The sequence below is a fragment of the Podarcis raffonei genome, chromosome 2 (genome assembly GCF_027172205.1).
Source record: "Podarcis raffonei isolate rPodRaf1 chromosome 2, rPodRaf1.pri, whole genome shotgun sequence".
NCBI lineage: Eukaryota > Metazoa > Chordata > Lepidosauria > Squamata > Lacertidae > Podarcis > Podarcis raffonei.
The window spans coordinates 81,526,029-81,552,648 of record NC_070603.1 but is presented as its reverse complement, the minus strand read 5'-3'; the positions used below and the strand labels follow the sequence as shown (position 1 = coordinate 81,552,648).

Sequence of the window (26,620 nt, the reverse complement as noted above, 5' to 3'; positions counted from 1 at the left end):
CTGTGCAGTACACAGATAGCCTCAACATCTCTGTTAAATTTCTACCTGCATATCTGGTGGGGAATGTTTATTGGGTGCTCGGGATTTCTCAGGTCACAAAGGGAAGTCCTTCTCTCCCTGCTGCCAAAATTGCTCAGTGATTTAGCTCTCTTGTTGCCTTGGCTTGACACTTTGTCGCTGGGGCTAAGATGCTGCATCAGCTTGAGCTCCCCACCCCCCTTGTTTGTGGAGCGGGGCTCTCTCACTAGGGGATTAGATTTTCTAAATTATAATCCTGTAATTCAGTTATTCCATGAAATTGCCTTTGGATTTCAATCCTTTGTGGTTGTTTTACACATTATGGTTTCATATTACACTCCATTATACCCTGTTAATAAACAGGCATTCATATTTTATTTGAGAAATTTAATCGCCCGTCCCTCAAATGGCAGACAGGCTGGGGGACCAACTACAGGTAACAACTGATTAAACACACATTCAAATGATGCGCAATTGCACACACGTGCATGGTGCTGGACCCGGAAATAACTTCAAAACGTTACTAAACACACCACTAAAAGGACAGAATGGGGGGGGGGGGCATAACCGGGCAGGGCACTCTTATATGCGTTCTGCCAACCTGCAGGTTGGGTCCCCAGAATGGGTCCCAGAGCGATGCAGAAGCTGCCCACAGCTTCGGCATCGCTCTGGCAGCTTGCGGGGCTGGGGGAGGGGGAAGCCCGCTGCCAGGCTCCAAACCAGGTCGGGAGACAGCGGGATGGCGCGCTGCGCCTCCCCGCTGTCCCCCGAGCTTGCGGGGCTGGCGGCAGGGAGAAGCACGCTTCTCCCCTCCGGCAGCCTCTAAACCATGTCGGGAGACAGCGGGATGGCGCACTGCGCCTCCCCGCTATCCCCCGAGCTTGTGGGGCTGGCGCTGGGGCTCTCCTGAAGCCTGGTGAGCGAGAGGGGTTGGTGCACGCCGACCCCTCTCACTCTCCAGGCTTCAGCGAAAGCCTGCCTTCGCCCCATAGGACGCACACACATTTCACCTTCATTTTTGGAGGGGAAAAAGTGCGTCCTATAATAGGGCAAAAAATACGGTAAGTTCATAACCAGAGGTACCACTGTAAAAGATTCTGGGATGTTGTCTTATGAAAATAGTATGAATAAATGTCAAGGAAAGCCTCCCCCTCCTACCTCTGGGTTACAGTTCTCGACTCAGTTATTATCATTTTATGACTACTTTAGGCTACACACATGATGCCCACCCCCGACTGCTCATTGTCAAAAAGATGGGCCACTAAATTGGCAAGGTTTATCTGAAACTTTAGACCCCTGTCCAAATAGTTTCTAGAGAAGAGGACCATACCACAGTCAATGGACGACCAGTAGATGCCATTCCTCAGCAATATTTTTGTGCAAGGCCTTTGCTGATGAAAGATTTCTTTCTTGCTTAGTTTAAAAAGAAAACAGCCAAACGAAATACCTATTTTGCAGATATGTCAAAAATGAAAAGGTTCTGTTAGCCCTGCTGCTTTAACCGAATTCAAAATGTCACATTAGTGTGAGAACTGGGTGATTATATCATCTAGTTCTGTGGAACAATATCCATTTCTCTTATCTACGAAACTTCTAGTGAGCTGACACCTGAGCTGGGCAAAATGAAGGGCATGAGAGGGCAGAATTAGTTAACTATTGGAGCACCACACTGCAGTCCCAACCCTCCTCTGCCTTCATGTTCTCACCTTTCTACACCACAGAACAGTTATGTCCCATCTTTGGAATTCCCTTTGTCATGCCTTGTTGTGTGTGGCATTCTTGCTTTTCTTATATTTTTTTTGTATTTCAGGTAATGGTCCACTGCTCTTTGCTTCTTGCAAAAGTGGGGGGACCTGCTGCCCCCCTACGTCACTGGGTTCCCACCAGCCCTAGCCAGCATGGCCAACAGGGATAATGGGAATTGTAGTCCAGGAATCTCTAGAGGACCACAGGTTCACTCCTCCTGCTTTATTGTGTTGCTGCACACATCACAATATGGGTTAGGCAGGCGTGTGACACAGCCCTAGGCAGTCCACCAAGCCCTTTGTTCCAGCTCCTTCTCCTGTTCAATCTCGTCTTGCAGTGAAGAGGAGCAGAGAGCTAAAGGAAGATGCTAGATCCAGCTACCGTATCCAACAGTGTTGGCAGGGCCTCCGCTTCCTGCAACCACTGCCAATTAGGTTGGGTGGCAGCTAGAAGTTTGTTTCCTTTCTAAAAGAGAACCAATTTCAACTTGCCGTAACAACATGACATGCTCATTGAGCCATACTGATGTCACTACTGTCTGTACGCTTTGTTTGTCACTGAAGACAGGGTGGCTGCTTGATGGCTTAACATTGACTCAGATCCCAGTAGGTGTGGCTCATGGTTGTCCCATGATTGAGGCAGGCAGAAAAACTTGGGAAAGGACTAGAACAGCCAGATATTCTGTCAAAGATTGCTAATTTTTTTGTAACTTTACATCCCCATATGTTAGGTTGCCCCCACTCTGTGAGATCCTGTGTTAGGGAAGAAGCACATTGTCCTAGAAGTGTCACAAGCATTTAAGCAGCGAATTGTTGCAAGCAGGCAAGCAGGATTGGAAATTGAATCCTTGATCTTGCAAGTGACAATCGCCTTCTCTTCCCCAAGGCCTAGCAACTTAATTTTGGGCGCAGGAAGTAGATAGCAGATGATCTCAGGCCCAGCTGTAGGGTCTTTCCCTTGGCAGGAATGAAAAACAGAGTGTCAGGATCCTGCCTTTCTTCACTGGCAAGGAAAGAGACTCTGCCAGGGCTTGGGGCTGGCCACTGCTTTCACTTAGCTCAAGGTAAGCCATAGGGTTTTTGCAAATGTTCCCTTGCAATGATGATAAAGGCTTGACTTCTGGGGTGAGCGATACGATGCCCCGAATTCCTAATAATCTCTTAATGTTCATTCATAAATCTAAAATGTATAATTAGCAGTCACATGCTAATAGCTAGTTGCCAATGTAACACCATGTTAAGATGTGTCTTATCTTAAAGAGACCCTTTCCCTTTATTTTGTTATTGTTTTAGTGCAGTGTTTGGGAGACGTTTTCAAATCTTACCCACTTACCCCCTTTGGTGCATTAATTCCTGCCAAACACTCTCTGCTGCAAAAGATCCTTTAATACCTTTTCCACTGTTTTGACTTTGAAATGTTATCTGGGCGGTGAAATATTTGTTGGTCTCGTCTCCAAACTACTCCCCCCCCCTTTGTATGAGATAAAATCGATTTCTGGACTTTTTGCACACAGGACATTAATGAGACATGGCAGCTGGTAGGCTCTGAAAGCCTGAGAGCAAGATTGGTAGCAACATGCAACATTGCCATGAACCAGCCGGTGCTGTAAGATGAACGCTGTGCTCCATCTGACTCCAAAAGGGACAGGCAGATCTGGTCACTCAAGAGTTTGTGACATTCGTTGCCCAAGAGGTGGCCCATATTCTAAATTTAGAATCTAAATGAAGACCAAACAGCACAGTGAAATAAGTAAAGATTTTTTTTTTTAATTATTGGTTTGAAATCATTTACAGTCCTCTTGGGAAATGTTAATTTGGAATCCATTTATTTGTCTTACCAAAGCAATCTATAATGACTCTGTTTTTGAAAAGTAATGTCCATGAGCAGCTCCCTCTGTTCCGAATAAATTGCCTTGTGCTTTAACTTGCCATCAAGGCCTGAGATTTAGTTGCTAGCTGGGAATTGCAAGAAATGTGCAGTTAGCTTTCTATGGATGGATTTAAGGTATATTTCTGTTAACTCTTGGAGTGATAAGTCTTGATTTCATTTATGTCACCAAAACATTGAATATTGTGAGAATGCAATTCCTCACCCAGTAACACAACCAGATGTAAATGAATGGAAATTCACCAGCACAATTACAACAATCCTTGCCTGAAGTGTTTGTGTGTGTGTGTATGTGTGTTAGAGCACTTCTTCCTACTTAACATGCATCTTTTACATAGTGTGTGATGTGTCTTAGGTAAGCAGAAACACTTTGCCAATAATGTAGCTTGTACTTGGAAATTTTGACAAGGTCTTGGCTCACTTAATTTGCCCCTTTAAAGTTTCTTGGCATGCAGTAAATTACACAGGGCACCATTTTCATGATGGCGAAAACATTTATGTTAATTCCCTTCCTCACTCCAGAAATATCTGGATTTTTTAAAATTGTGATCCATCTATTCAAAATAGTCTTTCCTGGAACAATTGCAACAGGAAATTTACAGTTTGATATATTCATGGAGGAAAAAGAGATGTGTAGTTTTATTTTGAGTCTTCCAGAAATGTTATCTAAAATCACGTATACTCTTAGAGGTATGAACCTCTGTTTGGATTGAAAACATTTACTAAGCTTTTAGGCTTAGTTGTAATGGAAAACTTTAAATAAACCAGAGAGCAGAAAAGCAGGAGAGGGAGTGATTAAACAGCTGTAAAAATGTGTAGAAATAAAACAGCAGCTGTGTAAGGAAAACATGATATTTTTAATTTCTGATGTTTGCTGAGAAAAGCTCTTATGGGAGGCGGTCGTTTCTAATTCTTAAATTAATAAGTAATATCAATGTAGCAACAGGTTCTTCCAATCTCTTCAGTGAACACCTTTGAGACAGCCGAAGGCTGGCACAGTCTTACTGGGTCACTAGTTCTCATACCAGTAACAGGCAGCAGAAATGGGGGCAGGGAACGCAAACTGCGCGGCCTCCTCAGAGACATTCAGCTGCCTCTGGCCTTTCTGAGATGCAAGCCAGCTGTTCTTCCTTCTTCCATTACTAGACACACCACATGGAGACTGGTTTCACTATTTCTTAACCCTTTCTCCAAGCCCTCTTGAACAAAAACAATCTCGTTGCCGCAAGCCTTCTTCCCACGGTCCCAAGGGCTTTACGTGAAATTTACAGAGGAGTTACCCCACTAGATGACTGATAAGCAGTGGAAGGGATATGTGGAAGGGATATGTGGAACTTCTCAACCACCCAGCAGCAATGAAATCCACCCCATCTCTTTCGCTGCCACTGTCTCCCAGACTCCACTTCCATGGAAAGTTTTTACTCACACCAGGAATAAAGGAGAGCGCCTTTTCCCAAGATAAGCAAGCACAGAAACAATTATTAACTAAAACAAGTAAAGTTAATATGATGCGATTTGCTTAGAGAGCAACAAAGTTTTAATGCGTAATTTAAAAGCAAACAGATTATCAAATTGCAAAACATAAAGGTAGCTGGGCTTTCTCGTGAGAAAGGTTTCGGTAACGATATTAGGGCAATACCTTTATTAGGCAAACCAAGAGTAGGGGTTTAGGTCGTTAGGTGCAAACCTGTAATTTCTTTTGAATGGATATAGATTGTAAAAAAAAAAGTTTATTATAAGAACCTTGTAAACATATGGATTGTCAAAAGTTTATTACAAAAAAAGACAATAAAAAAAGAAGTGCTAGTATTTTGGGACAGGGATCCACTAGAGCTGAGTGCCGTTCCTTGATTTTACTTCAGATTTGCTGGTCTCTGGCCATTCTGGCTTTGAGTGATGTGTGCACTGTGGTTTTTCACAGCCTTCTACATTCTTGCTGGCTGCTCTGCTCAACTTTCCCTGTTGAGCTCTGTTGTCTCCCAGGACTCTGCATACCCAGCTGGATGGGGTGAACACTTTTTCCTGGCCGCCTCCTCCTCCTCTTTTTAACTGCAAAGTGATGCCAGGCAATGTACAAAGCATCTACAGCTGTGCTAGAGCTACATCATAGCCCTTGGTCAGCAGTGGGGAATGTCTGACCTGCAGCCTTATTTCAGCCCTTCAGCCCTTTGCTTTTGGCCAGTGAGGCTGCTTTTAGCTAACCATGGTCACCTGTGTAGCCTTCACTTTTGGACCAGCCCACTGGGTAGGAATGTGTCTCTTGGACTAAAGAGGTTGCCCCATAGAGGTTAAAGTGTGGAATTCTCATCTTCAGTCTTTCTCTACCTTAAATTTTAGATCTCTTTCCAGATACGCCTTGAATGAGGCTCTGTATGTTGTTACATAGCTCCGAAACATGGGTTGTGCTCTTTTCGTTGACTGTATCTGTTGTAGGCGCAGTGAAGAAATTTGTTTTGCATTTGAAAGTGCTCTGACCTGATTTGCCAGTCGTGGACTTAAATGTCGATCAGAATGCAGCCATCAGTCATATCTCATACTTCTCTGAAATTTGCAGTGTAGTTTCAAAACCTGCAAACAAAAATGCACATACCCAGGGAAGATGCATGGAAATGCCATTTAAAAATGTGTATTTTAGGGGTAGCATGCATAAGATGTATTAAAACCGAGTACTGTTTAAATGTGATTTTTTTTAAATCCGCGGAGCGAGGAGGGAACAGGCCTGTGATCGAGCACATGTGAAACTGATAACAGAACAGAAACAAACTGATCCACCCTTAGTATATGACTATGTGGTCAGCCCCCAGCTGTGCAGGTTGTGCTGCTCTATTTTCTTCTCCTGTGGGACCAGTATGACTGACTTGCATGGTTTAATCCCAGCCTGAGTGACAGCTATTGTTAGCTTTATTGGATTTGTTGCTCACGTTATTCGGCTTCTGTCCTAAACAACAAAAGGCTTTAGGTCAGATTACGCTATTACCACAAACATGATTTCTTTGTAACCCTTCCTTTCTTACAAGTATCATTTTAACAATTGTGCTATGTTACTTACCAAGGCTGTCAACACACACACACATACAGAATATGATGCAGGGGGCAGACGGGGAATGGAGGTACTATTTCAGGACTGTAATTTTGGTATGTTGCAACTCACCAGTTGAAGACTTGTGGTCCGCAGCTTTCATTTTTGCCTCTTCTCCCCACCCTCCACCTTCCCAAATTGGTGAGAACATTTAACAAACAATTTACATAAATCATGGATTCATAGGAGCGTCACAGGTCCATTGGCTTTCTTCTCTGTATTTAAATTGTATCTGACAGATGCTCCTTTACTCCACATTTTAAACCTCAAGAGAAAGCGACTCCACATTTCTCTGGTCAATTTTGTTCTCTTTAATAAATAAAGAACAAGCCATGCTTGCTTTTAAAAGCACTAGTTAGCATCCATCCTGATTCTACGAGGTCATGTTGTCTCCTCTTTATAGCAGCCTTTTAGAATGTTTAATGGCCACTTTAAAGAAATTGCTAAATGCGGACATACAGTTTTTAAATTAGCACTTGAAGCATATGGCCTGTTGAAAAGATGCTCCTTTTTTAAAAAAAAAATCAATTTCTACCCCTTAGGGGCTTATATCCTTTATGGTGCTTCCTTTTCTGGGCAGGGGAATGAGGAAGACGCATGGTTATTTTGTGAAACATCTGATGATTGATTACAATCTTTGAGACCGTAAGTTTTTGTGGCAGAGGCAAATTGTAGTCAAGTATTATTATTATTACCTGTTGCAGATAAACCAGAACGTGGAACTCCAGAGGGGTCGCTTGCGAGACGACATAAAGGAGTACAAATTCCGAGAAGCCCGTTTGCTGCAAGATTACACTGAGCTCGAGGAGGAGAACATCTGCCTTCAGAAGCAAGTGTCAGTCCTGAAGCAGAACCAGGTGGGTATTGAAATGGCCATATCTTGTTCTTGGGGGGGGGGGCCGCTCAGATTCAGATTCAGTTGTGCTTGTGGAAAGCTTGTAGCTCTTCTCTGATGCCACAGATTTCAGCCCTCTGAACCCCGTGACTAAGAGCAGATGAAGTTTGGGGGCAGCAGTGCTTACCTAACCCTCCGACAGCAGGATTTGCGCTGCCTAACAAGAGGGAGAGAGGCAAGGTGGCCACATTGGTTCTGCTGGTGCATTTGCTGCATGGTGCTGATCCCCCCTCCTCGTGTCCCCCTCTTCCTACTAGTAAGCAACGGTGAGCGTTTACTGCTTCGCCTCTCCCTGTTTTTGATGTCAGGCATTTTAGTGATACTTTCTGTGTCGTAGGTGGAATTTGAAGGGCTGAAACATGAAATCAAGAGGCTTGAAGAAGTTACCGAGTTCCTCAACAGCCAGCTGGAAGATGCCATAAGGTTAAAAGAGATATCTGAGCGCCAGCTTGAGGAGGCCTTGGAGACCCTGAAGACCGAACGAGAGCAGAAGAACAACCTTCGGAAGGAGCTGTCTCATTATATGAACATCAATGATTCCATGTACACGAGCCATTTGAACTTCTCTCTGGATGGGCTGAAGTTCAGCGATGAGACCACGGAGCCCAATAATGATGAGATTGTGAACGGCTTTGAGCAGAACTGCCTGAGTAAAATCAACAATGGCAATAATAAGGCATCAACGCCGAAGAAAAGCGAGAGCTTCCCTCCAGCGCCTAGTCTTGTGTCTGATCTCTTGAGTGAGTTGAATATATCTGAAATCCAGAAGCTGAAACAGCAGCTTATGCAGGTAAATCCTTGCTAACTGTGGCTGGAATTTGATTGTTCTGTCAGCGCAAGCATTTCTTATCGCCTGATGGAATGCTTTCTCCTCTACTAGGCACTGTACTGGAGGTTATGCTGACCTGATTGGGGGGTGTGCAGGGGAATGAAGAGGGGAGAAGCCCCGTTGTACTAGTGAAACTTCCCACGGTGCAGCTATTTAGTTGAATCTGGCCCTATATATCTGAAAATTAAGTATTTATCAAAAGCCATTTATGAACAAAGTGGTTATTGATATTATTATTATTACAATAGGCTCAATATCATAGCTTGTTCTGAAGCTGGTACCGATGGTACTGCTGCTAATTGAAGACTTCCTGGTTTGGTTGCTCACACCATGAAGGAAGGGTAAAGGGGTTGTGTGTACACAGGATAATAGAATTGTAGGGTTGGAAGGGACCCTAAGGGTCATCTTGTACAACTGCCTGTTTGTAACTAGTACTGGAGGTGCTGGAAGTTGAACCCAGGAATTTTATATACGCAAAGAATGAGCCATGTATCCTTTATGGCAGATGTTATAGTAGATGCACTTTCAGAAGGGGTAAATATTGCTTTTTTTTCATTGTAGATGGAAAGAGAAAAAATGAATTTGTTGTCTACACTCCAAGAGTTTCAAAAGCAGCTGGAGAACACCCGAGGGGCTCTGTCTGAGCAGAATGAGAAGGTAGTCAGGCTCACCGAGAACCTCAGTGCCATGAAAAAGCTCCAGGTCAACAAGGAGCGCCAGTCAGCTCTTGACAACGAAAAGGAGCGAGATAGCCACGAAGATGGAGATTATTATGAGGTTGACATCAATGGCCCAGAGATTCTGGAATGCAAGTACAAAGTGGCTGTGGCGGAGATTAGTGACTTAAAAGATGAGCTCAAAGGCCTAAAAGCCAAATATGAAGAGTGTGAATCCAAATACGAAGAGGAGAAGAGCCGGTATGAGACCGAATCTCAAGCTCTGACCGAAAAGATTACTTCATTGGAAAAATCTAGCAGGCAAGATAGAGAGCAGGTGGTTAGACTGGAGAAGGAACTCAAGAAAGTCAGTGATGTTGCTGGAGAAACACAGGGAAGCCTCAGCGTAGCTCAGGATGAGCTGGTCTCCTTCAGCGAGGAATTAGCCAACTTGTACCATCATGTCTGCATGTGCAACAATGAAACTCCAAACCGGGTCATGCTGGATTACTACAAAGAGGGCAAAGGAGGCCGTACCAGTCCAGAGGCCAAAGGCCGCAAATCGCCCATCCTGCTCTCTAAAGGCTTGCTGTCCATAGACTTAGGAAAATCAGAAAGTGGGAGTGGGGACAGCAGTCCTTCGCCAGTGTCGTCTCTCCCGTCCCCAGTATCTGATCCCCGGAAGGAGCCCATGAACATTTACAACCTGATTGCCATAATCCGCGACCAGATCAAGCATCTGCAACAAGCGGTTGACAGAACAACAGAGCTGTCTCGGCAGCGGGTGACCACCCAGGAACTCGGGCCGGTAGTAGACAAAGACAAAGAGGCTCTAATGGAGGAAATCCTGAAGCTGAAATCTCTGCTAAGCACCAAGAGGGAGCAGATAGCAACTCTGAGGACTGTCCTAAAGGCTAACAAACAGGTAAGCGGTCCTGTAATTTTACACAGCTTACGTTGTCAACAAAAGGGATTCATTAGACAAATGTTGATATGCATCCATCCATCCATGTAAATAATATTTTTAATAGTCTCTTCACATGTGTACAATACACTAAGGTAGACTACTACCTTAGGGTACTCATTGGCGATTCTGTGTTCAGATCCTGGTAAAGGTTCCAAACAGGTGTGGAATTCTGATGTTCTTGGATGTTCTCCGTTTCTTAATTCTCTATAATCCCATTAACTGTGACTATTTTCTTTTGCTGTTTTCGGTAAACTTTTAAGACAGCAGAAGTTGCTCTGGCCAACTTGAAAAGCAAGTATGAAAATGAAAAGGCCATGGTTACAGAGACCATGATGAAGCTGCGTAATGAGCTGAAGGCTTTAAAAGAAGATGCTGCTACCTTCTCTTCTCTGAGGGCCATGTTTGCTACCAGGTAAAATACATTGAAACGTCAGCAGAAGTTGGTAACGGGGGGAACAAATAGAACTTGCTACAGTCCCAATGTACCCTGGGAAATGGACCGATACAAGCTTCCTCAGTGGTCGTGTTTGGTGGTAGCACCATGAACCATAGTCAGATGAATTAGCTTGTGCTCCTTCACTCCTTGAGCAGAGTAACAAACCACAGAACTGGTAGCTTAGCTTTATATCCAAAGCAGCACTCATGGTTTGTTTCCCCCCAAAAAAAGTAGCTTCCCAGTCATGGTTGGTTTGGTAGAAGCAAACTGTCAGAGCTGGTTTGAACACCACATGAAGTCAACTGCTCCATGGTTTGTTTTCCCCACTCAAGGAAGGGAAGAGTGAAGCAGGGAGGGCTTGAGCTTAATGCATAAGCACTTAGCTTGTGCACAAGGTAATCTACCTACTCCATGGTTTATTATGGCAAGAGTCACATCTCAACATGGCCAATGAATTGTGTGTGTGTGTGTGTGTGTGTGTGTGAGAGAGAGAGAGAGAGAGAGAGAGGGAAATTATATTGCACACTAAGGATGCAGATCTATACTAGAGAGTAAGTCCCATTGAACACAATGACATCCAAGTTCACGTGCATAAGATCGTGCTGCTAAATACACATTTTTTTCTGATTTTACACAAAAGTAAGGCCTTCAAAAATGTTACACTTGCTCAGCCTGCAACACACACGCACAGAATCCCAGCAGTTGAATTTGTGTCTTTTTTACCATATGAAAGCAAGAAGGTTTTAGTCCAACAATGGCAGTCATGTGTGTGCACATGTCCATGTGTGCACATGGGATACCTAGCTTAAATAGCACTGGAAGTCATGCACAGCAATCTGTAAGGTCTTTATCCAGCACCAGAAGGCACAACATCTCTTTCCTAGCTGTTATGTTAGAGCTGCCTTTATGCTTACATAAAATGAATTAGGGATGCCTTCCAGCAAGGAAAAAGCAATAAATTGAAATTATGGTGTCCTGAACTAACATATGAGGATGAGTAATGCAGAGCTACAGTATAGCTGTGGTTTTAAAATATCACAATAGTTCTGAATGCATGCCTAGGCTCTGAGGGGAAGGGCGCTCAGTGGTCGAGCATTTCTCTTGCAAGCAGAAGGTCCCAGGTTCAGTCCCTGGCATCCCCAGATAGGGCTGGGCGAGGCTCTTGCCTGAAGTCCTGGAGAGCAGCTGCCAGTCAGTGTAGATAATACTGAGCTAGGTGGACCAAAAGTCTGACTCAGTATAAGGCAGCTTCATCTGCTCTTGTGTAACAGAAACCAGTATGATGCCTGAACTACAGCTCAGGGTATACTGATAAAAATACAAACACATTTCAATAGTGGAATTATAAGGTGTGTAGTACCATTCAGAGTGGAATTGCCTTAGTATCTGGATGTTCATAATATATATTTTGTTTGAATGAAGAAGTTTCTGAATTGCATTAAATTATGGACAGCACTTAACCTAGTTTACTAGCATGAAATAAATAAATAAAACCCCAAGGAGTTTTTTGTTTTTGAAACAATGAAAATGTCACAAAGGTGTGAGCAAACTTCCATGTTCTCCAGAACTATTCAGATGTTATGTCAAGCAAAACAGGGTCAGGGTGTAGAAGAATCTAGGCATGATCTTGTTGCCCCCAAAGTCTGCAGTTAAAGCCATCTTACAGTGGAACAGGATTAGGAGTCTTGCTAGGTGAAAGACAGATTGCAGAACGCACCCAGGACTGCTGGAGCTAAGAAGCAAAAACCGGAAAGCTCAGTTGGTTAGAGCATGGTGCTGATAACAACAAGGTTGCAGGTTCGATCCCCATATGGGACAGCTGCATATTCTTGCATCGCAGGGGGTTGGACTAGATGTTCCTCAGGGTCCCTTCCAGCTCTACAACTCTGATTCTATCATTCCCCATTGCTGAAAATGTAAAATCACATACTTTATTCAGTTCTGTCTCCAGCCTTAAGAAAAAAACACTCAGGCCTTTGTGAAGCAGAGAGCAGAAGAGAAGCAAAAGATGGTGTTCTTTTATATTAGCAATGCTGGAAATTTATTTGAGGTGCCTAATCATATATAGAGTCAACAGATGCCGACTTGGTAATATTACCTATTGGTTGACGGATATGTAACTCCTCAAATTACTGTGTGTGTTTGGGGGTTCTCTTGCTAAAAGCACATGTCAACATCAAAATCTTGTGCTCTCTATGAAAACCTTGCATCTCATAGCCTTTGGGACACAGCAGTCTTGGAACTGATTAATCTTGATTACTTCTGAAAGTCATGAAAGCCATATGCTTCCATAATCAGTAAAACATGTAAGCCAGGAACTCGTGGATCTCAGTTATAGCAACCTTCCCAAGCTGAAAGATCTATTTTGCCCCTTCAGAGTCCCTAGAAGCTGCTGCAGCTGAGATCAGTATGCTCTCTTGACATGTAAGTGCCTGCTATCTGTACGAGTAGCTGTCCTTTGTGAGTCCAAAGAATGTGTCTGAAAGTTAATACGTGAACCATCTCTTGGATGCTGGGAGCAAAAAAGCCGTGCTGCTTTAAAAGTTCTTTCTCATTGCAGGTGTGACGAGTACGTCACCCAGCTGGACGAAATGCAACGCCAGCTTGCCGCGGCTGAAGACGAAAAGAAGACGCTGAACTCCTTGCTCCGTATGGCCATCCAGCAAAAGCTGGCTTTGACCCAGCGCCTTGAGCATCTTGAGCTGGACCATGAGCAGTCCAAAAGGGTGCGCACAAAATCTGCTTCCAAAGCCAAGAGTAGTAACCCCAGTGTAAGTCACATACGGTCATGCGGAGACAGATCCGAAGGATCTGTGCTTAATAACCAGGTGTTTTGCAGCGAGAAGTATAAGATCTATTGCGATTAAGAAGGCAAAAAGAGAGAGAGAGAGGCCGTAAATATGCATCTGATGTTTGTGCTGTTTGAATGTCAGCATAAATCCCCACTATATTAATGTTGCGGTGGTGCGTGGCTTTGTACTAGTATGTTGTTAAACCATGTAATACAGGTTGTATTATAGTGGTCTTAACTGTAACTGATTCACAAGCATGGGGAGGGGGGATGCTGTTAACAAGCTAATGATGGAAAAGCGCTTGGCTGTTTCCAGAAGGAGCGACTTTGGTTTTGCTGTTTATGGGTAAGTGTTAAAGGTGCAGGCCAGGTGTACGACGCCTGGCGTTACTAACTGTAGCTTGTCTAGCGCAGATGTGATCCTTTCCCCTGGGTTCTAAGCAGTTCTTCAAGCAATGGAGATAATTTCATTGGCAAGAGCCATCTCCTTGTTTAATACGCCTGCAAAGTGGTGAAATGCAGTGCTTAAAAATTAGATGTGTAATGTTGGGTGTAAAGAAATCTGTGTTTTGAACCAGAAACGAATCTAAATTAAATCTGCTATAGCAGGTAGTTGCTTTCATTCTTACCACTTAGCAAAAGCCAAAAAAAGCTTTCTTATAAGCTGTTAAGAGCTAGGACAACCTAGGAGGAAGGATACCTTCTGAAATTCCTGGGTTTCCTTCCTTGCTTCGCTTCAGAGGGTTAACCTGTTGAAAATTGCACAATTAAAAAAGAGAGAGAGAGAGAGAGGAGATTCTGGAACGCAACTTTACACTAAAAGAAAGCAAAATTAGGATCTCAATGTTTCAGAACAGGTATGTTGTGGGACAATACCATATACTACAAAGATTTCTGTAGTATCATGTTGTTGTTGCTTCTGGCAGTGTAATTTGCCAGGAAGAAGGTGCATTACATATTGGGCACCGTCCAGCCAAAGTTAGTCTAACTTTAAATCTCCTTGATTTTCATTGAGAAAGTTAAACAAGTGTTTAACTCTCTTTTGTTTCAATCAATGAGATTTTAAAGCACGTAAGGTCATGCTCATTATTACTATATCTGCACCGTATACGTGTACAGAATTAATAGGAGTGTGTTCTAGTATTGTCAAGTTGCAATGCATTTCTCCTTAACTGTCAGTATTAAGGCTTAATAGGATAGTATTACAGAGCTCTGTCTTTTGTTCAAGCAAAAAAGAAAAAAAAGATGAAATAAAATTGCATTTTTAATGCAAGCACACATTTCACAGGGCTCTACATTCTAGGCACAGGAAATAAAAAAATAACCAGTTTATTCTTGTTTTTACATAATTATGAAGTAGGTTAGTAAATGCATATTCATCTATAAAAAAGATGATTTGTCCATTATTGAACTTTTAAGGGGCCTTTTTGGCCACTTAATTTCAATAAGTTTGATAATATTTGTTTTTTTTAAAAAAGTGTACTTCATAATTGGTGCCTATAGAAATTGTAATGATACAAGACTGGGAGTGGGGAATGATGCTTTTTAAATTGTGATAAATTTAAGGAGCACAACAAGGCACATTTTTGTAAAGAAAAAGAAACAAAACAATTCAAAAGTGCCTAGCCTCAAACTTTATTTTAATGTAAAGCCCTGTTCATTTTGTACTCTTTTCAAATAACTTTGTATGCTTAGAATACTACTAAGAAGTAATGCAGGACAGCACAGCTGTGCCTGCTGACCCTAGTAATATTCCCCTCCTCCCAAAGCCATGCTAATAATAACAGTAATCTTGGTGTTGTTACTGCCTCATCTTACATTATTCTTTCTAGATGATTAGCAGCTTGCTTCCTCTGTATTGCCGCTCTGCCTATAAAGTAGTTAGGAGATATAGAAGTGTTACTGTAATGTAATAAGGGGAGTGTTCTCTGTTTTCCTGGCAGAAGGAAGCAGAGTGGTGCTTGGACCCCTCAAGAGATTAGGAACAAAAACAAATTGCAAAAAAATTGCAAGGAGGAAAAAAAAATTAAACAGAGAATCCGGCAGCTAGAAATCACACAATTGACATTACATCTGCCGATGTATAAACAATTCTGAATGATCCAGTTTTAATGTATTGCTGAAGAATCGGCAAACACATTATTAAAAGAAAAATTGGTGTCAGAACAGCAAGCCTCATAGACCTCACTTTATTACTACATTTGCAGAAAACACAGCCTATTCTCCTGATTTTGAGCTTTAATAGCAGGCTTTGATATTTTTAGAAGCAGAACACCTTTTAGCAAATGTTCAGTCCTGCTTTTCTCCTCTTTGATGCACAATAATCCAAAAGGCCTTTTGAACCCACCCCTTTTGAAACAAAATGCCTTGGACATAACTAGGCATTTAGAATACGGAACTATTTTGCTCCATTAGTAGCAGTGGTTGCTATTGCTTTCACATTGATGGGGAGCTGATAATAACCTTTCTAAATATATCCTTTTCTCTGGTGGTGCTTGTAACACAAGAATACTCAGGTGGGGGTGGGGGGGAGAAAAGGAAGTTTTATGGAATTGATAGCATTGGCAAGTTTTCAAGTTCACTGGAATGAAATAGGGAAGTCTCAGTGTTTGTGAGATGGTGACAGTGTCTATCAGTGTCTGTTCATATTGCTCAAGACAGCATATTTACAGTTTTCAGCTGGCTTACTAACAATTTCCATGGTGATCTCTATGGCTGTTTTACGACCACAAAGGCTTTGCACCCTTTTACGTCTGGAGTATTCAGAGTCGCTGTGCCTAGCTTGCGTTCCAAAGCAGCCCAGATGCACTCTGACATTTGTCAGTTTCCTGTGCCCAGATTGGTTTTAAACTTGCTAGGAAGAGAAACTCTGAATAATCCCCAGGTGATTTTCTTCTTCTTGTGTGTAAGCTTTGATAAAAGATGTTTGGGACAGGCTTCCTCAGACTAACTCCTGCTAAATCAGTGTCTCGGTTTTTTGTTTTTAAAAAATGCTCTCTTTTTTTGCTCTTGTTGAGTTGGGATACAGCATGGAAAACATACTAAGCCATCACCTACCTCTACAAAGCAGGACTTTTCTCCTGGATGACTTCCTGTTCTGTTCATTGGCTGGCATGATACACTGACTGAGCTGCATGTTTCCGGAGGGGCTGCGCTATGCTTCATTGATAAGTTCCCTCGCGTACTCACCGCTGCCTACTTACCGCTTGAGTAGCATATTGATTCAGGACTTGTAAGGAACTTTTCTTCCTGCACAGCTTTTGCTAACAGTGTGCGTCAGAGCATTGTTCCAGATGCTTGAAAAGCACACCTGAGCTGCATCGACTGCTTTACCTTAGAAGACTAACAGGTTCCCCTCAGCTGACTAATGTGCGATGGAGCTCTTGCAGCACACCCCGGTGTGTATTTGAAGTTTTCCGTTCTTGAGTTGAAGAATAATGACCAGGGTTTTTTCTTTTCTTTTTTTCATTTCTAATGTTTTTTTGTGTTCTTTTTCTTTCCCCCCACTTTCCGCTTTCCAGCTGTAGAGTAGCTCCCGGAGAAGCCTATTGCAACTGTGCAACTTCGTATCTTAGCCTGTGTCGTTGTGGTTAGAAGTGGCGGTAGCCTGTTGCACAAAGAATGGAAACCATTGACCATGAACCTCTCTTTCCCTTCCCCCCTAAAAAAGGCAAAAACCACATAATTTTTAATATGCAACATGCATTGTTGGGTATTCTTCCCCCTCGCTTTTTTTCTTTTTGGCATATTATGTCTGGATACAAACAAACAAAGCTTTATCCTTTTAAGTGCTGCTGCAGGAAGAAAACTTACAAATGCTGAAGAAACCTACTTCATCATCTGATAATTGCCATGGTAGCTTATTATGGCCTATTAGAAAGGTTCACATGGGTATTATTATTATTATTATTTTGTAACTGTCATTATAGAGCATTCATGTAAAACAACAACAACAACCAACAATGGTCTGATTGTTTAAACCTGTGCACTTTTAATATTTTGCTATTTACTTTAACGTCTTTTTATTCTTTTTTGTAGAAGAGTTTATATGAAAAGGGGGGTGGGGAAAATCCAGTGACTTATGCGCATAGTCTCTCTCCATTTTGGACTTGTGCTTGCTGTTTTCCCATCCGCATGTGGCAGAGTTTTATACGATATTGTTTTGCTCTACGCTGTGTTTAGAAAAGAACTTCCAACACAAGCCAGGAGTTCTGCTAAACTGTATATGTGCTGTGCACCAGCAGCTTTTTTCTTTCTTTCTTTCTTATAAAATGTTAAGCTTTATCTGTTTTAAATTACTGATTTTTAACTGCCATGTTAATTGAGAAATCCAGGGTATTCAAATTCTGGGGTTTTTTCATATTGTATTATTATTCTTAGGAATAGTTCAATGTAACAAGAAGAAAACTTGACTTTGCTCTGGTTAAAACAGTTATAGGCACTTGAAAAGAAATATTAGTGTTACCTATAAATTCCAGAATGTCTGGGTTTTAGGAAAATCTTAATGGTGTATGATTGGTTAACAGAATTTTATACAACTATTATACCACTTAAATTCCAAATTGGAATTGTTTTTGTTACTACTTTGTTTTATTGTGCCAAATTGTGGTACATTTTAGAAAGACAAATTCTAAAGTTGTCAGTGCTAGGGTGTTCTATTTCAGCGCCTTTTTGTGATTTAATTGTTGCCAGTAGTGCCTTTCATAATTTTAAAGGGAGAAGCCTAGGCTAGCTTAGTCTGTTCGAAAAGAAAGGAACCACGGCTTTGGAACCTAGTCACGATGTGGAGCAATAAGTGCAAACTCCCCTGCCGCACATTATTATTATTTTTAATGGGTAGACCTACTATAGAGATGATATATGCGCAAATTGTAAAAAATTCTGTTAGTCAATGATACTTCATCATGCAAATTCAGGGGCATAGAAGAAAAGAACAAGCAGACAACTATTAAAAGACGGCGAAGAAGAAAAGAAACACCCCAAAATATACTTTGCGAACCAAACGAACTTTATTGAACAAAATAAGAAGCAAGATGTATTAACACATTTGTGGTTGCAGTACAGAGGTTGTTTTGGGAATATTGGTGTTCTGGTAGCTTTGTATGGTGGTGGATCAGTTAACCATAGTATTGTTTGCAAATGTGGAGAAGAAGAAGAACAATGCATTTAATATTTTTTTCTCTTGCATGTTGTATCTAATCCATGGTGATTTCAGGAAACAGAAACTGAGATGTGCATCAACAAAGATGGACCTACTGGTGCTATTTGTTGAGGGTAACTTTGAATGATCAAATTTGGTACTTTCCAGGGGAGGAGAAACCACCTTCCTTTAAAAAGAAAAGAAAAGAAAAAAAGAGTAGAAATTGTAATAATAAATGACGTGGGGAAAAGATTTCTGTTTGCTGGAAGAAACTTTATTATTCCTAGAGGTGGGGACATATATTTTCATCTTTTTTTTTGGTTACAGTATTGATTCATAAGTGGTATGATTACATTTTAAAATTACATCTCTATGTGGGTATTTATTTGAAATGTCAAAGTACTGTATTATGTTTTTACGTGCATTATCTTTTAGTGGTGGATTGGTCTTCGTTTCATTGTCATATGCATGTACTCTTGCCAAGTAACCTTTACACAGACTTGGGGGGAAAGGAAGCTAATATAATTGCTTAAAAGGAAGACGTGAAACTGATTAAGGTACAGCTCTCGTGTTAATTTGATAATTTTAGGAGGTGTAGAAGACAAAAACAAATTAATTCCAAATTAATCCAAAAAGAGTGCATGTTGTGTAGGAAAGCAATCTACCTGTGTAAAGGTAGTCATATTGGCAGTATCAATAAAGGAGAAAGAAGAGTTTCTGGCTGGTTTGTTTTTGAATTGCACCACTTTTGTTTGCTGAAGTATTTCTAGACCTATTAACAGTATTAATGTACGAAGTCCTGACACATGTAGGCATGAGTCAGTCAAAGTTAATCACTTTTGAATCCCTTTTATTTCAATGGGAGAGGTTGAAACGTGTGTGTATAACACTCCCATTGAAATTAACGAGACTTAGAATGGCTTCCATCCTGCTTTTAGATGTACATCCAGGACTGGCACAAGACATTTTGAAGCCTGAAGCGAAGGACAAGATGGTGCCCCCGCAAGGCACATACAGAAACCAATTGGACTGACAGTTGAGCTTTATTCCAGTACTGGCGAAAGGCCAGTGTTTTCCACTGCACTTGAGGGCAGCAGGCTAGCATAGGGGGTACAACACAGGCCACATGGCACTCACAGCTCTGGCCACTCCCCGCACCTCATCATCTGCCGCCTGAGGCAGCTGGCTCACTCTGCCTCATCATAGGGCTAGCTCTGTGCACACCAATGATTCTTGAAGTGGGCTCATGCTGCTCTTCGGATCTTTAATGAAGATGATTGCATGCTACCGACAGAGCGGCATTTCCTTCAAATACCTTGCTCAGCAATGATCGAACAGAGAACCAATCTTGGTGCACTTGCTCTGGAGAGCCAGCAATAGCCACACCTGTTGAAAGGGAGGAGCTTGAAACTCTTCAGAACATGTCAAATTTTGTTTACTCAAAGCAGGATATGCTTGTTGGCTGGTATCCATTCATTCAACCGAGATTATTCATGGCCAAATGATAGGCAATACTTGCATGAGATATGGTAATTGGTTCCAGGAATCAACTAGGTAAGTAGAGTCTCCTGTCTGTGGGTGGCACATGTTTGGATTATCTGTGGCTTGCACTTCTGAGGTGCCCCTGCTACTACAATGAAACTCTCATTACTCAGAGCAAAAGCAAACCACACACATAGTTTGGGAGCGTATAGAAAGTATCGGCTGAACCAAGCTTCTTGATAACAGATCTTTATTGTTGATCCAATGTAACTTGTATAAAAAAACAAGCCTTTCTGCTTTTGGATATGGAACAGAAAAGGTGGTATGGATTTATTCCAGCAGCCGTGATAGTGAATCTAAATCAATGTACCTGTTAATAAAATAGTTCATTAGGAGAAACATTTAGTCCACATCAAAAACAATACCTATTTATCTTGGCACACATTTTCTCTTTCCCTTTCTTATGTTGAATTGGGTGTTTCAGGTTTACATGAAGCAAAAGGAAGGGTGTCATTAGTAATAACACTATTAAGGGTTTGATTTTAGATGCAGGTCTGATTGTTGTTGTTAAACAAGGGCTTACAAGCTTGCATCTTTGCAAAGTGTAGAACTTCAGCCTGACAGATGTTGCTCTGCTTAATCTCAGGGCAAGGAACCTTCTATTAACCTAACGCTTACTCCCTCCTGTCATGAACAATCAACAATTTAATGCTGAGTGCTTGTTGCCTGCCTATAGTGACGCTCTTCACAGACAAAAAAAATAATCGAATTATAGTGTAGACATTTGTTATGAGAGCAAGACTGAGTTTAAAAGAACTAGGTGACTGATCTATTGAGCTGCTGAATTCCACCACTGTTTTGTTAACCTCAGGGAATGCTGGAATTATTTGCCTTCCTGGCATGCCACATTGCGGAAGAATATGGATTTTCTGTAGCCCACGTTCCTGACTCTGAAAGGGAGATGGCAGCAGTGATGCATTCTCTTGCCTAGGAGGATGTAAAAAGTGGATTCATTTTGGCAGTAAGTGCAACACTACCTAGATATTATAAAGGAACCAGCATTCATGGGCAACATTTCTACCCAGAAACAATGCACCCAGCTACCATGACATCACAAAAGTAATAAAAGCCATAGGTTGGGCTGTGCCACAAAGTTCTAGTTAAGCACATCCTTTGAACATACTGGGTAACCTTCATTGCTTTGTATCTACAATCTGCAACCAGCCCTGTACTATTTCCCTAGTACATTTGCACATAATATTAGGCATAGATGATATTAAATTAGATGCACAGTTAATATTAGAACTTCTTAGTGTGGAGGGTGGGGAACAATCTGAAGCTGGCAAAGAATGCAGAGGGTCTCAGCCTCCCTTCCACTTGTGCAGCCTTCCAACACTCATTTTCAAATATCTCCAAATATGGAACACCATTTCTGTCTGAAGTGACTGACAGACAGGTGAGAGGGCAGTTCTGCAGAGCAGCAAACCAAATACCTTGTCGCTGAAAGAGGAAACCAATAAAAAGGAGAAAGAAGACACATCAAGTGGAAGACAGCCACCTTTCTGTGTTCATTTATGTCAGAAACATTTTCACTGTATTATTTATTATAAGCTGCTTTGAAGCTTCATGAGATAAGTGGAGTAAAAATAGGCAGTATGACGCCATGTTTTGCAGCCACACTGTCTTGTTTATTGTCTTTTCTTAGATATGCTGTGACTACATTGTCCTTGAAGGATAGTTCTCAACCCGTCCAACACAGATAGCGGAACTAGCAATCTGCGGTTAAGACAGTGATCCTTATTTTCAAGTAAATATGGCGGAATTGGGCTATACAGCACTAGAATCAGACCACCACCATAATCCTTTCCAATGCCAAATGTAGTGATCCAGTGGAGATAGACTAAAAAAATGTGTTAAAAGGAAGGGGCAAAATGGACTGACAGACAAAGATTCATCCTTTGGGGTGTTTTAAAACTGCCACACGATTTGAGAGTGATTTCCCCCTGCTCTTGTTTCCATCTGAAATCTGGGCACTCCATTTTCTTTTACTTCTAATTCCACATAAATCCCTATTACTAGAGTATTTTATCTGGCATTGTAGAGTGCTTCACATTTTGCTATCTGCAGTTCTCACAACAACCATATACTGTAAAGAAGATCATAAATTTGGAGATATTGCAGATTGTGGGGGGGGGGCTTTCTAAAAATAGGGTCTGCGGCTTTGGAGTCTGGCTTGCAAAAATTAAGCTACCCAGTGCTGCTTTTTTTAAGGAAAAGGTGCTGGAACTCACCATGAACTCCCTTGAATGGCAATGGTGCCCACCTGAGAAGTGCCGGAACTGAGTTCTGGTGAGCTCCATCTAAAAAGCCCTGAAGCCACATAAAACAGTTGTTTCAGCTGGACTGCAGGTTGAGAGTCCGTGGCTTGGAGACAGAGCACGTACCTTGCATTGCAATGGTGTTGGGTTCACTTTTTGTCATCTCCAGCTAAAGCTGTAGTAGGAGAACCTCAGGACTGGGGCTGGATGGAGCCTGAGCAGGCCCCTCTGGCCCTCAGGGCTAGCCATGCCGTGTACCTCCCAGACCACACTCCTTCCTGGTGCTGCTCTATGCCCTATCCAGTGCTTTTACCTGGCCCTTGAACTAAGCTAATGCCTCTTGTTTGCCTGGGTAGAAGAAGACACAGCTAGCTGGACTTTAGCCTTCTGTACAATAGTAAGAGCTGCCTCCCTGCTCACCTTTGCCTTTGGTTCCTGCTCACTGTTGACATGTGGTCCACATGGCTTCTAGTTCCCCAGGAGGAATGTGTCCCGTCGCTGAAAGTCAGAAGACCTCAAGTTGAAGAGCTGGAAAAGAGCCAAGCCAGAGCCACTGTCAGTAGTAAATACAAAATGTGATAAACAAATTATATGGTTGTAAGACATCTTCACCCAAGGTTATTTATTTTGTTTTTAAATCATATTGACAGATACGCTTATTCATGAAAGAGATTAACTGCATTGTTCTCTCCTCAAAAGAAAAAGGCACTCAGGTTGTATAAAACTCATGAACAGGAAAACAAAACCTTCACAACTAAATCTTCAAAAATAATTTTGCATGCGCATGTATGTCCTCCATACTGCACAGAGTACATTATTATCCCTCAATGTCCTTGTGTCATAAACCTACCAGCACCAGCATTGCAACAATTCAGGCATTGCTAGCAGTTTATTCCTGTTAGCCTAGATAAGTGTCATTATCACCTTCTGCAAATTTATTGGCTATTCTGGGCAGTTTGACAGAACCACTTCCTGACATCTCCTCTTTCTGCAACTGCTCTTTATCACAACCAATGACAGCAGGGCTGTCTATACAGGGAATGTGATACCTGAAGCCTCTTTCTCCTCTAGGTTTTCCTTCCTGTGTATCTTGTTTGCTTCCTACTCAGATGTCACATCTGGCTTGCTTTTTCTAAGATATTTTTAGGTGAAAAGTGGAGCGAGTCTCTCTGTGTGAATGAATTACCATACATGTTTTTCATTTTATACAGGGGGCCATAAACATGGGAGTCACCTTCCTCTATTTGATACAGTATTGGGTATGGATGTTAAAAAATTAAATTCCCTGTTAAAACCAAGTATATACCACTTTTCATTTCAAAAAGTACAAAGGTAGTTCAAAAACAAAGCAACAACAAAATAATATAAGAATAAAAAACAGCTCAGTAAAAGAAGTTTAGTAGTGAAGCTCACACCATTGTTTCCCAGCCAAGACTTACATTTGAGTAAATGGGAATAAAAGGACTATTATTATTATTGTATACTGCCCTTCATCTGAAGATCAGGGGGTGGTTCACAACATAGAACCCAAAATACATAATAAAACAAGAAAAAAACAATAACCCCATCCCACAAACACATTTAAAAGGGCATAGAATGTTGATCAGCCAAAGTCCTGGTTAAAGAGAAACATTTTCACCTGGCACCTAAAGATATGTAATGAAGGCGCCTGGTGAATCTCTCTGTGGAGAGAAATTACAAGTGGGAAGCCACCACAGAAAAGGCCTGTTCTCATGTTGCCACCCTCCAGACCTCTCACAGTGGAGGGTCCAAGTCGGTTCATATGGGAAGAGATGGTCCTTGAGGAATTGTGGTCCTAAACCATTTAAGGCTTTATAGGTCAAAACCTCACTTTGAATTGAGCCTGGAAACTAATTGAAAGCCAGTGCAGTTGGGCCAGGATCCATTGTAATATGCTCATACCACCTTGCCCTGATGAACAACCTAGCCACTGAATTCTTCACCAGGTAAAGTTTCTGAATCATCTTCAGAGGATGCCCAGTGTATAACATGTTGCTGTAATCTAACCTAGAGGTTACCAGAGCATGGGTGACAGAAGTTAAACTATACCTGTTCAGATAGGGGTATAGCTGAGCCACCAGCTGAAACTGATGGAAGGCACTCTGCGCCACCGAAGCCACCTGAGTGAGCCTCAAGCAACAGCAGAGGATACAGAAGTACCCTTGAGCTATGTGCCCACTCCTTCAGAGTGAGTGGAACCCCTCAAGAGCAGGCAACCTGCCACCCATCCAGTCTAGGGAAACACCTACTAGCAGTACCTCAATCTTACCTGGATTCAGTTTGTTCCCTCTCATCCAGTACATTAACGAGGCAATACAACAGTCCAGCACATCCACTGTCACACCTGCAGGTGAAAAGGAGAAGTAGAGCTGCTCTTATCAAACTTGGGACTATTTTTATTTCATTTTCTTAAAAAAATATTTATATATCCTCCTTCATGGAAAACTCCAGGTGGTTTACAACAATTAAATAAAAACCATACTGTATAAGAACACACCCACCCCACCAGAAAATCTACAGTAACAAAATTAAAATACTGTGAGCTAGGTAATTACAGCAGCGAATGTTTAGAAAACACAGAACACTATAATATTCACCATGTCTACTCAGAAGTTAGTCAGATTGCAGCCCAGTTCTTCAGCAAGCACCTAAAACCAGTCAACGTTTGTGCTTGCCTAACATCTAGTGCAGGTAGGGGATCTGAATGCAATTATAAATAGACTATCAGGAAGTGTGCTTTTCTACTCACTGCCCTTGGACAATTATTCTCAAGTAACTTTTCTCTGCTTTACTCTCTCTTTTACAAAGCATACTGAGTACATGGATGACGAATATTTGGCCCTTGAATTCAGGATTGTTATGATGTAGCATTTAGCAGGGGGGTCCTTTCTTCTGTTTCTAAATGTATTTATTCTAAAGATCTCAGAGTAGCTACTGATTAAATGACCATATACAATAAAAACAGGGGAAAATACATGAACTCCATATACCCAACTTTTAAGTTGTGTGGCAGTGATATATCAAAGTTAGGCATCAAAAGCTTGAGTAATGAGCCGCACTTGGACCTGGTGTTTAATTATCAACGGAGGTGTCAAGAGGGCAGAAGTGCTGCAGCTGAGAACCGTTGCTCACAAGTCCCTGAGTAAGAAGGGACTTCACCCACAGATCTTAACTCCTGGGTAGGAACACACAGAACCCAACAGAACAGGGACTAGAACATCAATAGTAGCACCATGTGGCTGGAGGGAGAAGAACAGGACCGAGAGTTGAGGACAACACACAGAACACTTGCCATGGAAGCAAGGTTATCAAGGAACACACCTTCCTGTATCAGGGGGCAAAGAACAAAAATAATATCTGAATTATGTGCCAGCCAGGAGTGTGGTACCAATCTGGAAGCAGGCATAATACAGATTTTAGTTGCAAATGAGGGGGATCATTCAGAACCAAGGAAGGAGACACAGAAGGGCCAAAATGCAACAACTGAGCTCAGCAGCACACAATACCTTGAGTGCTGGTGTTGCTAATGCAAGTAAGTAATAACACTTTTACTTAGCAGGACTTCAGGACCTGGTTTGTCGTTTTTCTCCACTGCAGCCCTACCTGTATTGAGAAAAGCTGCCCTGGTTAGGTTACGGCCTCCTGCTGCTATGGTTTAATGGCACAGGATTACTATTGGAAAGAAGGGGGCGAACAGCTACTTAACTGTGGATGGCTCTCTTCCATGCAGAAACTGCTAGGTACTTTCTAATACTAGCGAGGAATTCAAGGAAACATTCCTATGCAATGAATTAAAGAATTAAAAATAATTAGAAGACATGCTACAAAGGGACCACTAGATGGTAGTACTGCACAAAATAGTCTTACAACAATCAATGCAAGTAGATGGAGGTGTCAAACAGCTGTATTAAATTCCCTTCTATTTGGAGCACTTGACTCCTCACTGCACCCTCATCCTTCACTGTGTCTCAGGAGAAATGTTTCCTTTGCAAAAAGGAAAAAAGTTGTTATTTGTGTATGGTTTTTTTCAATAGGACCATGCAATCTTCTGAGATACACATCTTTCTTAAACTGGTAATACCTGGAATTTTGGTTTTTTAAGGGTGAGGCATTTTTTCCAAGCATGGACCCTTGCATGCATCTAAACAAATATATGTTGGTTCCACAATGTATTATTGAAGTTCTGGGCCACAGCTCTTCGTGTGTTGTTTTCAATTTAAACTTGCTTTTGTGTAATGTTCACTAGATGTTAGCCAGCAGAATTCTCTGGAGAAGGGAGCACCCTCTGAAAGAGACTGGTGTGTGTGTTTGTGTGTGTGTCTTGGGAAGGTGCTTGGGGGAAGAGAAGGAGGAGA

General features: G+C 41.9%; 1 protein-coding gene and 1 long non-coding RNA gene across 5 annotated transcripts in view; one reads left to right on the top strand and one right to left on the bottom strand.

The window, feature by feature from the left end:
• The window catches only part of BICD2 (BICD cargo adaptor 2), an 80,628-nt gene extending 61,471 nt beyond the window's left edge, over nt 1–19,157 (top strand). Inside the window, exons 3-8 of one of the 4 annotated variants that reach the window (XM_053377800.1) lie at nt 7,435–7,587; nt 7,963–8,415; nt 9,016–10,035; nt 10,338–10,489; nt 13,074–13,239; nt 16,826–19,157. In XM_053377800.1, coding sequence (XP_053233775.1) covers nt 7,435–7,587; nt 7,963–8,415; nt 9,016–10,035; nt 10,338–10,489; nt 13,074–13,239; nt 16,826–16,831 — 1,950 coding nt within the window. In that variant the 3' untranslated portion in view covers nt 16,832–19,157. Of the gene's footprint in view, nt 1–3,277; nt 3,514–7,434; nt 7,588–7,962; nt 8,416–9,015; nt 10,036–10,337; nt 10,490–13,073 lie in introns of those variants that run through there. The other 3 variants (XM_053377799.1, XM_053377798.1, XR_008329028.1) reach the window with 3 other exon arrangements.
• A 3,307-nt stretch (nt 19,158–22,464) lies between these two features.
• Nucleotides 22,465–26,185, bottom strand: LOC128408301 (uncharacterized). Its single transcript, XR_008329027.1, has 3 exons — nt 26,133–26,185; nt 24,535–24,609; nt 22,465–22,797 (listed from the first exon to the last, which is right to left on the bottom strand). It is a non-coding gene; the product is annotated as an uncharacterized LOC128408301 (long non-coding RNA).
• Nucleotides 26,186–26,620: the final 435 nt, after the last annotated feature.